The following is a 14,288-nucleotide window of genomic DNA, read 5'->3' as shown; positions in this document are numbered from 1 at the left end:
AATTTGGCAAGGGATTGCCTTTAAGCCATGAATCCAGTTCAGTTAGCTTTGGTAAAACAAGTCATGTCTTTCATCTTGCATTTAATCCTTTTTAGAGGGACACTTTTACATTCAGAACCTCCTTTTCAGATATCACTTTCCAAATCATAATCTCACTTTATAACCTGTCGAGGATATCTAAACTGTAAAAATATAAAATAAACCAGGAACTACTGAATATCGTGAAATGCAAATATTTGTATTAACATTGAAAATAAATTGATTTATACACTTACGTCACACACATACACAAAGGGATAAAGTCCATCTCATTGGCAAACATTAATGAGTAAACTTTACAATGAGCATGTCTCTTTCTTACGGGAGGTCACTACAGCAGCTGCACTGGTGTTGCAGTGATCATTTGGGAACCAGATGCAAGGATTTTCTCTTACATAAGACTGATTCATAAGCAACACCAAAGCATTCCTGAACTTTGCAGGGAGCTCACTGTCAGAAAATGATAAAGCAGCTGTTGATTTCGATAGTGTGTGGCGCTGCCATGCTGACCGTAGGTATCCTAATCGGTCACTATGGTATCACCAATGCACCGTCCTGGGTGAAGGATGTGGTGAGGGATGTGGACGAGAGCCTGATTGAGAAGTTCTTGTCTGAGGTGGACAACATCCAGATTCAGGAGAACCTAAAGTGAGTTGATGAATTGTGAAATTTAGATTTTATTGGTCACACAGTAAGGCTTTTTTCTTTTTGTTTATGTGTTCAAGTGACAAAAAAAAAAGTGAAACCTACTAAAACACCTTTATCAAGCAGCTTTTGAGTTGGGGTTTCAAGTGTTTCATCAGCATCCTTATGAGGTCCAATGGGAATACTCCAAATTATATTTTTCTTTGGTTTTAATATCCAACAAGTAATTTATTTTTTCTTTATGCTCATGTTCCTCCACAGGGAGTTGACCAAAGTGCCTCATATGGCCACCACAGCTGGAGACGAGCAAACAGTGCAGTTAATGCTAAAGAGATGGCAGGACCCCGAAAGCGGCCTGGACCAGGCCTGGAGGGAAGAGTATTTGGTCTACTTGTCCTTCCCCGACCCCAAGAACCCCAACAAGGTTACTGTAGGTGAGTCAACAAGTTGCTGAATGTGTGTTGAAAGTGGGGACAGTCACAGCATCCCTCTCCATAGTCCATTCAGTACATTTTTAAATGCTGAAAGTCACTGGTTCTTTCACTACAGTAGTGGTAGTGGGTCCAACACAATGAATTCATAGAAACAGTCCAAATGAAACATTACATTGTAAGATGCAGTGAGTCAATAGATTTTACTCCGTGTGTTGTATGATTAACTGCTGTGAAAGCTCCAGTAAAACTGGATTTGAATAATCCGCGACATCTGCAGGATTATCCCAAGGAAGCCAAAGTCCTCAAGACACTCGTAAATGATTACATTTAGCTCATGTTTCCCATCGTGTCGCATCAATATCAACTTTAGCTGGAAGTAATATTTTTTGTTTAGAAATATAATTTACATTCCACATTCAGTCCAAATTCCACTCTGAAAAGAAAACTGGAACTAATCAAAAAAAGTCCAGTCTGTTAGTTTTTCACTAAATTTTTGTGGGTTCTAACATCGAGTAGGTTTTCATTCTGACAGTGACCCAATGAGTTTCACTTCATTTACTAGCAGACCATTCACCACAAGTTGTTTATTTCAGTGAGCCCGTCTGAAACTGTGCTGCACACTGCCAGAGAGAAAGAGAAGAGTTATACTCCAGACCAAGATGATCCTGCTGTGGTTCAGCCGTACGCTGCATACTCCCCCGCTGGACACCAAAGGGTAAATTCAGTTTCTGACCATGGCCTGTCATTCACTGTATCATTGAATAGAAAAAAATTAATTATGAAAATACCTATATAGCACACAATAGAGACTGTAATGTATTGTATTTATGCTGATTCAGTGATTTCATACAATGTATTTAATGGAATGAATAGAATAGGCTCCATGCTGCCTCCTGATGTAAAGTCATTTTAACCTCAAAGCTCTGCTATAGTTCTCTAAATCCTTACTTGAGGTTAGTAAGGAGCATAAATATGATTTTATCTTAATTAACTTTTACACAAAATGGGTGATGGACTATTTTCAGGGAAAAAAACAAAAGAGGGCTTTTTTAAAAACACAAATAAGTTGACAACCTTTGTGTTGGAAACCAAATCTGTAGCACTTAACCAAGCTCATGAAGAAATAATACCTGTACACCATAAAGAAGTCATATACTGCAATTCAGCTACAGAAGAAGCATCTAGTATTTTATTGCAGAGATACATGGACAAATAAAAAGATCATTGGTGATAATGTTTGAATGAAGCATTCATTATTTATGGAAAGTAATTCACTGAAACAATAAAACTCACATGATTGTCACATCCCCGTCTCACACAGCACAAGCTTACCTCTCATAACCCTAGAGGCCCCTGCTTGCATCCTCTGACAGAGGAAAGACAAGGGACATGTATCTGTTAGCCACAGTCACTGTAGACTCGTAGGACTATTGTCTGTGTTTGACAGACAAGTCATTACTGAACTATAATGAGGTTCCAAGATTTTGAGATCTTTAAAAAATGAAACTCCTAGTTTAAACAAGAGGTGGTGCAACAACAGAAGCTTGGGGGAAGGTTTAGTTTATATAGATCTATACAATGTAAATACCTTGAAAGGGAAAAAGGAAAAAACTTAAGAGAATAGTAATTTTGAATGATTGTTTTTCAGTAAAAGCCAGATATGACTGGTGATTTACTGGTGCAGATATGGCTTAAGGGTAAAACCCTTTCTCTGTCTTATCGTGTAGAGATTAACGAATTATGATGTAGACTGAGTTAATAAATAATCAACAGCCCATCTGTTAGGAGTGGCCAAGATTGATTGATTTGGTTTATTACTATCTATCTAAGGGGAGGAAGAGGGGGGCATAACAGTGGGTATGATGAAAGAAGAGGCTGTGATAAGAGGCTGTAATGAATTTAAGATGTGCCTATTAGAGTTTAGTGAAAGGATTTTCAGGGGGCAGTGTGATGATCTTTAGAGGTTTTCAAGAATATGAAAAAATACAGTATATATATTTCTTGTAGAAAAATATTTGCTATATCCCAGACTAAAAAACTGCACAAAAGGCAGCTGTGTATTTAAATTAGTGTTATTAAAATATCACATTGTCTTGTCCTGGCTTTTTGTTCTCTGGGTTACTTTTTGAGTTGCTGTTGTTGACACAGAGGTGATCTTTCTGGTGGTTTTAAGGGGCGACTGGTGTACGCCAACCAGGGGAAACCAAGTGACTACCTCCTGTTGAACCAGACGGTGGATCTCAAAGGAACCATCGCTATCACCAGATATGGTGGAGCAGGAAGAGCTGCAAAAGTGAGTTACACTTTGTGCTTATTAGTGAGTAACTTATTATCCTGTTTGTGTTTAGTTATGTTTTATAAAAAATTAACAGAAACAATCTGTCCAGGTGAGACAAATGTTGAGTGCTTTGGAAAGTTTCATCAGTAAGGTCAACACCTCTAATCTTAAACAACACCTTTTATTGAGATAATAAATGTTACAGAGGACAAACATGTTGCAATTTCATAGTTTCCTTTTTTTTTCTTACAGCACTGCGACTGTAAGACCATCTCAGTTAATTGCACCAACTGGTTAACTGAGAACAAATATAGAAACTTTGCAGACTTGAATGTGCTTAAAGTGCTTAAATATAATTTAAAAGTATCTCAGCAGGATTCAAAACAAGTTTTTGTGGATGTAAAGCATAAAGAAGCACATCGATGATTTGTAATAATGTTATAAAATCATGCAAATACAATATCTCTATAAGTCTTTATCTATATCTATAACTCTTACTCTAAAGAAAGTATATAACCACTTGTGTTAAATGTACTGCATTTTGCAATTTTTCAGTTTTTCATTACATTTTTGAAATGGTTGAAAGGGGTCTTTAATAGGTTTATTCATTTATGTATAGATGAGCCACTCAGAGACTTTTTATAGTGGACAAATCATCACCATGTCAGAAGGATTTACCACCACAGTTTGAATCACTTTCTACCTAATTCATGTTGATAGTCAACACAGAGGAAAACAGAACACAAAGACATGAATACATTCACAAGAAGGTTTGGGCAAGCATGAGCATGGTCACTGTTTAATAGCAAAAGCCTCCTTGTGGGAGTGTCTGTTAGAAGATAAATGTAATGTAATGTCATTATATAATTTAACACAATTATATCTGTGTTTGTGTGTCTCAACCAGGCCATCAATGCAGCACCCTATGGTGTCATTGGCGTGCTTGTCTACACAGATCCTTTGGACATCAACGATGGTCTCATGTCAGACGCCAATGAGACGTATCCTCACTCCTGGTACATGCCGCCCTCTGGTGTGGAGAGGGGTTCCTTCAACACTCATTATGGAGACATGCTCACACCCTACCTGGCTGCCAAAGGTAACTAATGACTTGTGTAAATATGGTGCACATACAGTAGTGTTTTTCTCTTTTATGATGTGTTTACTCTACTACTGCTGCACTTTGGCTCCATTACCATCTGAAGGGGGACTTTTACAACAGCTGCACAGCTTTGAACATACATAAAAAGATAAAGTCAGGTCATTTTATTGTAATATGTAACTTTTTTTTTTTTAATTTTCTTACAGAGGAAACCTACAGAATTCCTGTTGAGGACATTACAGGAATCCCTCCTATTCCAATTCAACCAATCGGATTTGAGGATGCCTACATACTAATCTGGTTTGTGATGAGACAAATTTGCTTAGGCAATTAATTCTGTCAGAAAATGGTTGGTTATAGACTAATTCTAACCATTTGTTATCCATTGGTCATTTCAGCGAGCTAGGTGGAGAAGCAGCTCCCAAGGAATGGCAGGGAGCGTTCAACTGTACTTACAACTTTGGTGGTCCAGGTTTCAAACCTACATCTGCTTTCAACAACAGGTGGTCAACTGGCCGACACATTCAGCTTATTTTTTTATGTAGCTGTTTATATCATAAAATAAAATTGATCATACCTTTCTTTTTTTTATATAATATACTATATATAAATAAAGGCTTCTTTATAAATTTCATTTTAATGTTGTGAATTTCTACCCACATCTCCAATTTCGTTCAGCAATTCAAATAAATAATATAAAGATACTGAAGTAAAAGTAAAATAATATATTATTATTTTATTTAGTTTTGATGTTGTACTAAAAGGGCAACTACATTGTGACAGCTGAATGCCTAAAATAGCAAATGTTATGTAATTACACACATAAAAAAAATACAGTAGAACCACATAGCAATGAATTTATCACGTTTTATTCACATTAGAGGCCATTTCAGATCCTTTCAGCTAAAATTTAAATTTCCTAATCCTGTCGGAGAGGCAGCGGTCATGCAGTGGGACAGCTATCTGTCTCCCTTCTTGCTGCTTCATACGTCTGACATGTATCCTCTTTTCCCAGTGATGTGAAACTGGACATCTTCAACCATGAAAAGATAAAGAACTCCTCCAATGTGATGGGAGTTATCAAAGGGAGTGTCGAGCCAGGTGGGTCTTGAGACCATGTGCAAATTTGCCTTTATGTTTCGTCTAATTTCAGCTTGTGATTACTTTGTGACTGCTGTGTGTTTGTGTCCACAGACAGATATGTGATCTATGGGAACCACAGGGACAGTTGGGTTCATGGTGCCATTGACCCAAGCAGTGGCACGTCGGTCATGCTGGAATTGACCAGAGTGCTGGGCAAGATGGTCAAACAGGGTGAGGATATTAATAGCTGAATGAATGACTGATTGTTTTGTTTTTACATCAGGATAAAGAGTTCATTTTTCTTCCTCTCTGTGGCAGGCAAATGGAGGCCACGTAGGTCCATAATCTTTGGAAGCTGGGGAGCCGAGGAGTTCGGCCTTATTGGGTCTGCAGAATACACAGAGGTGATTTACAATGAATCCACAAGATGTCGTAACTTTAACAAGTAATATGTAAATGTAATATAAACAGAAATTAATTTCTACTTATATTACTGTGACACTAAATGTACCATTATTCCTTAATTTGTCACTACAGTGGCAAGTTATATAGTCTCACTTTAAGTTTTGTTTGTGTACTTATATACAGATATAAATGTGATCTTGTTTTTTCTCCAGCAATACTTCACCAAGCTCAGTGAACGAACCATAGCTTACATCAATGTGGATATAGCCGTTTTTGGTAAGAAGCTCCACCTGCACTACCTGTCAGGATTAAATGAAAATATCTAATGCCTTGTAATAGTCTCAGTCATTGGGTTTACATGGATAGACAAAGCCATTGTAGTATCACATACCTCATCTACCATGTTTGAAAATAAACATTTGGCATTTTTTTGTGGTTCCCAATGTTATATGAAAAAACATCCTACAATGGCTGCCACTGTTGGTTGTGTTAACTGACTGCAAGTCTTGTGCGTTGGAAATAGTTATAAGTTAATAGTGATACTAATCCAAAACACTCATTCATCTCCTGCTCAGCCAACGCCACCCTCAGAGCTTCAGGGATGCCGTCAGTACAGAATGTCATCTTCAAAGCTGCAAAACAGGTGAGCTCTTTAAAAAATGAACTTGTCAGTTCAGGTGTTTCTATCCAGCATTTCAGCTTGAACAAAAACTGTTGTCCGCACTAAGAACCTGTCACATGAAAGGGTGTTTGTTCTCTAGGTCAATGCAGCTGGACTGGAATCCACATCTGTGTACGACAACTGGATCAAATATTCCAACAGGACAAGTCCAGCACATGGAACCATACCCAGGTAATGAACTAGAGTTATAGTTATCTAATTTCCCACATCTTGCATTGCATCCTGGGAGAAGAGTTATCAAGATTTTTATTCCAAATCCCCCATATCTGTTTGAGAGTTTGCAAAACTATGTATGGGAGATATTTCTGTCATTCTTGATCTGAACCAAGAAACCTGATCCATCATGTGTAGTTTTTAGAGACGTGTGAAAGGACATTTCGAGTTAGCTGGTTAAATGATAGAATCTTGGATAGGATGAGACAATCTAAGCAGGACAAGAAATATGAATCCACGAACAACTGTTAAAATGCTCTTCATAGTCAGGATCTGTACTGTGTGTAACTGTGTGCTCAGCAACAACAGTAACATAAGATAAATGCTCGCAATAAAAGATGCATCTTGTTTTCTTCCTTTGATAGGATGGGATACCTGTCAGGAGCAGGGAGTGATTACGCCGCCTTCGTCCATTACCTGGGAATCACTGCCATGGACATTTCATACACTTATGACAGGGTATGAAAGAAGTCCTCATAAACTCGCTGCCTCTGGCTTACTGTAATACATTTTTGTCTGATGACAATGCAAGTGCTTTTAGTATGTAGGATGTAGAAACCTTGAATGGTACAGTTGGATTTTTCCACTAAAATATTCAGACCGTGAAGGCAGCAGCATCAAGCACAAATGTCTTCAATCTGTAGTGCAATGTTGTGGCCTCAGATGAAAGCCTTGTTTTTTATTCTTCTGCTGTCATTAAGTTTCTCTTCATTTGGCCCAAGACACATTCCTCCTCACAGCCAGTTGGATCTTACATTTGTTGCACTTTGCTGTCTTGCTGCACTGCCTTTTTTAAGCTGTCTCATTCTATCTCTTGTGTTAAATAAACTGTCACTCAAGAAAAGTTTCTCATTGTGGTGAGCACGTGTGTAGAGAAGTCTTAACTCTTTTCATATGGATGTTTTTCTTCATACAGAGTAAAACAAATGCTCGGATTTACCCGGCGTACCACACAGCATACGACACCTTCGACTACGCCTCTAAGTTCATTGATCCTGGTGAGCTATGACGTCTCTGATGTTATCACATATTGGCTTTTCTTGTACTCTACCTCTTGTACAGTGGCAGAAATCTGGTCCTTACCTTTTTCTGTCATGTTTCTGTCATGGTATATTGGTAGATTATGCTTTATTTTATGTTATTCCATTGGAAAATCTGGTATGTTTTAACAAAAAGCCCTTTATTTCTTAGTTTTTACTCAATTTCTCAAACTTCTGTTGTCAAATTCGATAACTGATTAGACAGCAAAAACATTTCCCCAACAATTCCTCTTATGTATAACATCTCATTCTACAACTCCCTCCACTTAGGGTTTGTCAGTCACCAGGCCATTGCCAGGACAGCGGGAAATGTCCTGATCCGATTGGCTGACAGCCTGGTGTTGCCATTAAACTGTAGTGACTACGCTGAGATTCTGGAGGACTACCTGAAGACAGCAGTGAACCTATATCAAAATCAACTTCAAGTGAAACATATATCCATGGGTAAGCGCACGACAGGTAGAGATGTTTCAGTGAAGCAGGGGAATATTTCAGTACACAACGCACACTAATAGAAATTATTCAATTAAATGTATTTCATCCGGGTTATATTTTTCAGTCTGTCAAGACTGTTTTAGATGGGGCAGTGAATATTATGTTGTCTATGGTTTTGACCTTCTTAGGCCAAGGAAGCTGGAATAATCACATGACTTGCTGCATTACTTTTCCTAATTGCTGGACCAAAGATTGACAATATCTCCAACTGGAACCTGCATTAACCAAAATGCTCTTTGTAGTCGGAAAAACCTGAGACCATAAATGCAAAAAAACATTTTCAGGCTGCACTTAAGAACAGAACAAACAACAGAAGGAGCATCTGTTTCTCTTACTAGCAGTCACAGAGGATTAGAGAGGGTAAAATCTTTGTCAGGAGGTATGCACAGTTGATCTGTGTCTTCTTTCAGATCCACTAAAACGTGCAGTGGCCAGCTTTCGCAGTGCGGCTACCCATTTGGACCAGGTGATTCTCAGTTCAGACCTGGCGAATGAAACGTAAGAGCACAAACATACAGATACAGACATGTTGTTTTCCTATTTTCTGCCCACATAGAAATGAATCACCCCTTTTCTCTCCATCTCTTTTCTTAGTCCGCTGAAGGTCAGAAGGATCAACGATCAGCTCATGTTGCTGGACCGAGCTTTCCTGAACCCCCTGGCCTTCCCGGATAAATATGCATTCAGGTAAGAAGATGATTTGTCTTGAAATAAAATTAAGCAGCTATGTGTAGTTTTTTGTATACACTGTGCTCAACAGGTTCAAGATGCTTGTTAACTTTTTCTATTGATACAATAAATTCACATTTATTTAGTTGAAGGTTCCCAGAGCAGTTTCTTTTCTGCTAAAAGTCTTTCCTTTCTCTTCTCTTCCTGTCTGACTCCCTTTTACTTTCATTCTCTCATTGGATTCGCCATAGTCTCTTGACAAGAGATTTTCTGCTTCATTGTGACTATATTAATTGTTCAACTGCCTATCATTGTTATATCATTCTTTATCTCCCTCTGTGTTACACAGGCATGTTATCTGGGCTTCAAGTAGTGCTGGCAAGCCAACCTTCCCGGGTCTGGCAGATGCCTACGCCAAAGCTGAGTCATCAGGACAGCCCAGGGACTGGGACAAAGTGCACTACCACCTGTCAGTCCTGAGCCAGGCCATCGAGGGCGCCGCCAACACACTGGTTGACGTCATATAGACGAAGAGGAGGAAGGAGGGAGAAACTACACTCGCTCAGGGATTTTACAAAAACACAGGGGTCTGCAGCCAGTGAGCCCTGATCAGTTGGGCAATGATGGGACTATTTATGGATGATATTAGCAATCAATGAACCAAGCTCATCACCAAACAGTAACATAAATAATGTCTTCTATCTTTGTCACAGGATTAAAATATTTAAATATGATGAATCTTTTTCACTTAAGCCCTTCATTAAAGATGAGCCACAACAGTTGTTAATACAGTTGTATTTTGTTTAAGTATACTCCAGTTGTTAAACTGAGTCAACAACAACAGGAACCATGAAAGACCAATAAAAAAGAAAAGACTCAAACGTAAATGCAATTGGGAACACAAATAGCCACCTCAGTATAGCACATATTATCTTTCCATGTGCTTATAAAAGAAAGCAGACTTTGTTTTCTTTAGAAAATCAATGACTAGCTCTGATCTTGGTTATGTTAAACTTAATGTTTGTGTCTCATCAGCTGCTGACTTGTTTAACCTCCTCATCAAAACATAAGAAATGACAGGATAGTTGAATATTGTGATTATTGACACTATATTTAATATATGTATGTTAATATTTATTTTGTGATCAAGGTTTCTATGAATTTGTCACATGAAAATGAGTAATAGCAGAATGTTTCCAGGAAAGTTTTCTGTTCTTGCAACTATCTAATTTTTCTTAATAAACATTTTAGGGTATGGACATAAAGACACATGGTATTTGTTTAAATTTCAAAGATCAAAGCACATTGCTGCTTCAGTGAGAATGACTCACAGTGAATTCGGGACGATGACTTGCTAATTTTCATGACATTAATGTAGTGCCAAAGCAATTTCTTTTGACAGGAGCAGAAAGCAGCCTGAGTCACCAGAATGAGAATGAGAGAGGCAGAGCAGACACTGCAGAGCCATTTTAGCAGAATGATGTAAATTTACCATGTTTACGATCCAGAAGCTAATCGCTCAAGACCATCTACCAAGTTAGAAATATTGGTGCAAAGGTTTGTCATATTAGGATGAATGCCTATTAGCAACATTTGTCAGCTGTCAGGTAATCCGGAGTTTTGTATGCGAGTGTTCACAGCAACAAGGTTTTGACCACCAGAGCTCCAAAGAGGTGAAATCATCGATACCTAAACTGCAAGTGCAAATAATGCAAATGATTTAATGCGTCAAGAGGTCGGGAAAATGTATGGGCCTTGAGTCCGTCCTGTTATAGCCTGCTTCCGTACTTGAGGCCTGGATGTGGAGCGGAGCTCCTGCCACCAGGGGTCAGAAAATGCTTTGAGACAATCCTATGGGCCAAGTCAGCATGGGTTTACAAGTGTCGCTGTTAGAGAAACTGAGAGGCAGTACTGGCTACAAATCCTGTAAAATCTCCCCTCTGGAATGGTGATTAATTTCACAGATCCACCTTATGATCATGCTGCCAATAATCCTGTTAAGTCTACATAATAGTAGGTATCATGGAAAAGTCTTAAGAAAGGGGGGAAATCTAAGGAGAGAAATGGGAAAGAAGAAGCATGAAAAACTGTTCTGCTTAACTTTCTTTGTTGTTCATGCTCTCCTGTAAACACCGGTCTCTGAGGGACTGCTGGCTTTATCCAGACCCTCCCCTCTGGTGGAAGCTTACAGATGTCACGCCCATCTGAGCCTTTCGAGCCACTGCAGAGACACAACTTGGTAGCACTGGTGTGTGAATGAATAACTGTGTTTGTGAGAGATGGCGGAGTTCATCTATTTTTATCCTTTATTCCCCTAAAAAGCTCCAGTGTGTAACATTTAGGATGATTTATTAAATGGAATATGATATACATAACTATGTTTTCCTTAGTGTATAATCACCTGAATCGTCATGTTTTCATTACCTTGCATGTTGAATTGCCATGTTTCTACAGTAGCCCAGAAAGGACAAACCTAATACTGGCCCTACATAGGGGTTTTTGCGTGTTTTTGTGTATTTCATGCATTTCACAGCCACAAGAGTCCTTCACGTCTGCAAGGGAGCTGCAACTACACCACTAGATGCCACTAAATCTTACACACTGGTCCATTAATTTACAAACGCTGCTACAAAGGTCGTTCATGTGAAGTTTAATTCATTCATTCATCAGCATGGTAAGGTTTAAAAGATGCCTTTAAGAAACATGAGACACCTCACAGAGCTCTAGAGGCAAGCTGCAGGTTTATCAGTCACAAAACTGCTGATGAGTGAAAAGTAACTGGCACAGATATAACGGACATCTGCAGCAGATATCAGTTGACAAGCAACTGAATATGAATCATGTTTGTAGCAGTGTTTGCAGTCTCTTTGTTTTTGTGTTAAATTCTGTTTGTTTTTTTATTAACTGCCCATATGTTACAAAGAACGCCATCTTGGAAACCATCTTTCTGACAAAATACAGAATTTGTTAGTTCAGGATCAGGCCATAATCCATATTTTTACATTGCTTTAAACTAATTATTCTGACATTATGAACAGTGTATTGCGGGAATGACTGGCTATTTTGTTGGTGAGATATATATAGATGTTCCTCTGTAATTTTAGCTGGGAAATATTTACAGAGGATGGATTCTCTTTTCAGCAGAGCAGTGTACTTGACATTAACACAGTTTGACATCAATATTTGCAGAACTGCCCAGAACAGCCAAAGCCTGTCTGTCTTTAGCAACTGAGCACTTTCAGTGGTGCAGTAGAAGCCGGGAGAGGAAGCATGTTGTAGCTTAAAGGTTCCTCTCATGCAGATTTGTATACATCTACAAGAACGGAAATCAAACTAGCCTCTGTTCACAGGCTTCCCTTTTGTGACTATTAGTCAGCTGCTTCCTTTATTGTACATTATTTCTGGTTTGTCTCAAGTAAGAGTGGAAATATAATAGCCAGTCAACACGCTACAGTGTCACTATTTGTTGAAACATTATATAATGACATTGATAAAGAAACTGTGTTTAATGAGGAACAGTCACTTCTGGCTGATATCCGACCCATTTAATTGGGCTATTAATTGGGTGGAGAGCCAAAGGGCAGCACAGCAATGATGGGGTAAAAATAGAATTTCCACAATGGCTGTCAATCAGAAACAACAACAAACACGGGTGCTACTCGCCAGTCGCAGAGTTTATTCTTTTAAATATACATAGACTTTTTCCCCATATTAAATACCCAACCACCCTTCCCTCCCCCATCATCCCTCCCTCCTCCCATTTCTTCCCTCACTCTCAATTCTCCGCTTTCTCTGTTCCCACCTCCAGAGAGAAAGCTCGTCCGGCTGAAAAACACACTCTACTTTGTGCAGCATATTGCTTATTAAGACATTTGCGAAAACATAAATTAATAAAAATACTACAGCTTGTTGTTTTTTTCATTTTCTGCTCCAACATCAGACTGTTCTGAACAGAATCTAAAAAAAATAAAGGAAAAGATAAAGAAAACAGCACAGTGTCCCTCAGTCTGGCTACATAAAATGAACTGGATTCCCCTGTTTTTCATGGCATGGTATGGCCCTCCTGGCTTGAAGTGTACACAGTGGTCTGTACCATGATAGGTGAAACGGTAAGAAGAGAAATGTATTCTTCGTCAGATGTCCTGAGTTTGGTCAAATCAAGTTGCTCTGTTTTTTATCATGTGTTCAATGATACGACATCCAAGATAAATGGCTTACTCCATGTCAGCCTTCCCTTTCACTAGTGTTTGTGTCTCTGCTCATCTCCTCTCCGCTGGTCGGAAAGTGTGTGAAAAGTGTGGAGGGAGGGAAATCATTTGATTCTCCCCACAATCAGGGATGTGCTTATAATTGTGGCCATTTGTCAAATCAAAACTTGTGGAGATTACTGATCCAATGAGGCGGCTGGAGCTTGCAGGCAGAGTGAAGGACAGTGTGATACGGCACTAGAGGAAAATTCAGGTGTTTAAGTCACAAGGCATGCATGTTAACACTGAACTCAGAGAGTCGCCACGAGAAGTGTTTCAGCTGTGACGTGTGTATTATGTGCTGTGTGTGAGTCTTGTCAGTCTCTTTTTGTGTGTCAGTGTTTGTACAGATGAGGTTGTTGTAAAAGTCCTGCCTTTGCCTGCATGTTGGACACTAATATTTGTAATATTTGTAATATTTTCAGACAATGGATGATACAAGGAACGCTGTGTTCGGCTGAGTGGTTTTTATAATCACCAATTCATTCCGACTTTCAGTAGCGAATGAATGCATAAAAAGCAGGACTTTTACTATCAGTAACACTGTATCATATGTGCACGTGTGTCTTGTGTGCATGTGGCATGTCTCATCAAGTCTTATCAAGTTTTGTGTCCATCATTCTAGCAGTCTGTCTGTTTCCCTCCGTCCTCTTTAGGAAGCACAGGAGGGGCTGCGTTGGTGTTTGGAGGGGGGGGTCAAAGGGTCAAGCTGGGGTCACACGCGCGGGGAGTATTTAGGGTTTCTTGGCACCTCGGTGAAAGATTTCAGCTCATAAGGGATCCCTGTGTCCACTTCGATGGATTTGCGGGAAAATAGCAGCCGGATATCATTGTGCAAGTAGATCTTCCCAGATTTGGAGCTCTGGAATCTGAGAAAACCAAAACCAAAAGAATGTGTTGGCAAAACATTTTTTCAACTTAAACTACTGCAAGTGCACAAAAATAGTTTCCTAATA

The 14,288-nt window shown here is 39.0% G+C and overlaps 2 protein-coding genes across 3 annotated transcripts in view; one reads left to right on the top strand and one right to left on the bottom strand.

Annotated features, from left to right (window-relative positions):
- The first annotated feature begins 347 nt into the window (after positions 1-347).
- naaladl1 (N-acetylated alpha-linked acidic dipeptidase like 1) lies at positions 348-10,350 on the top strand. The gene is made up of 19 exons (XM_051423918.1): positions 348-687; positions 946-1,118; positions 1,712-1,833; positions 3,292-3,411; positions 4,303-4,495; positions 4,705-4,798; positions 4,897-5,001; positions 5,514-5,599; positions 5,693-5,812; positions 5,900-5,985; positions 6,199-6,262; positions 6,562-6,629; positions 6,748-6,839; positions 7,247-7,340; positions 7,798-7,879; positions 8,192-8,365; positions 8,827-8,914; positions 9,011-9,103; positions 9,435-10,350. Exons 1-19 carry the CDS (start codon positions 500-502, stop codon positions 9,610-9,612), a joined length of 2,220 nt encoding a protein of 739 aa, XP_051279878.1. The 5' UTR covers positions 348-499; the 3' UTR covers positions 9,613-10,350.
- A 2,391-nt stretch (positions 10,351-12,741) lies between these two features.
- Positions 12,742-14,288, bottom strand: part of LOC127376732 (protein FAM214B) — a 29,463-nt gene continuing 27,916 nt past the window's right edge. For both annotated transcript variants that reach the window (XM_051423919.1, XM_051423920.1), the window contains exon 10: positions 12,742-14,201. In XM_051423919.1, the coding sequence (XP_051279879.1) occupies positions 14,048-14,201 (154 nt within the window). In that variant the 3' untranslated portion in view covers positions 12,742-14,047. The remainder of the gene's footprint in view (positions 14,202-14,288) is intronic.

The sequence above is a fragment of the Dicentrarchus labrax genome, unplaced genomic scaffold (assembly GCF_905237075.1).
Source record: "Dicentrarchus labrax unplaced genomic scaffold, dlabrax2021, whole genome shotgun sequence".
NCBI classification, from domain to species: Eukaryota; Metazoa; Chordata; class Actinopteri; family Moronidae; genus Dicentrarchus; species Dicentrarchus labrax.
This window is presented reverse-complemented; position numbering and strand designations above follow the sequence as displayed.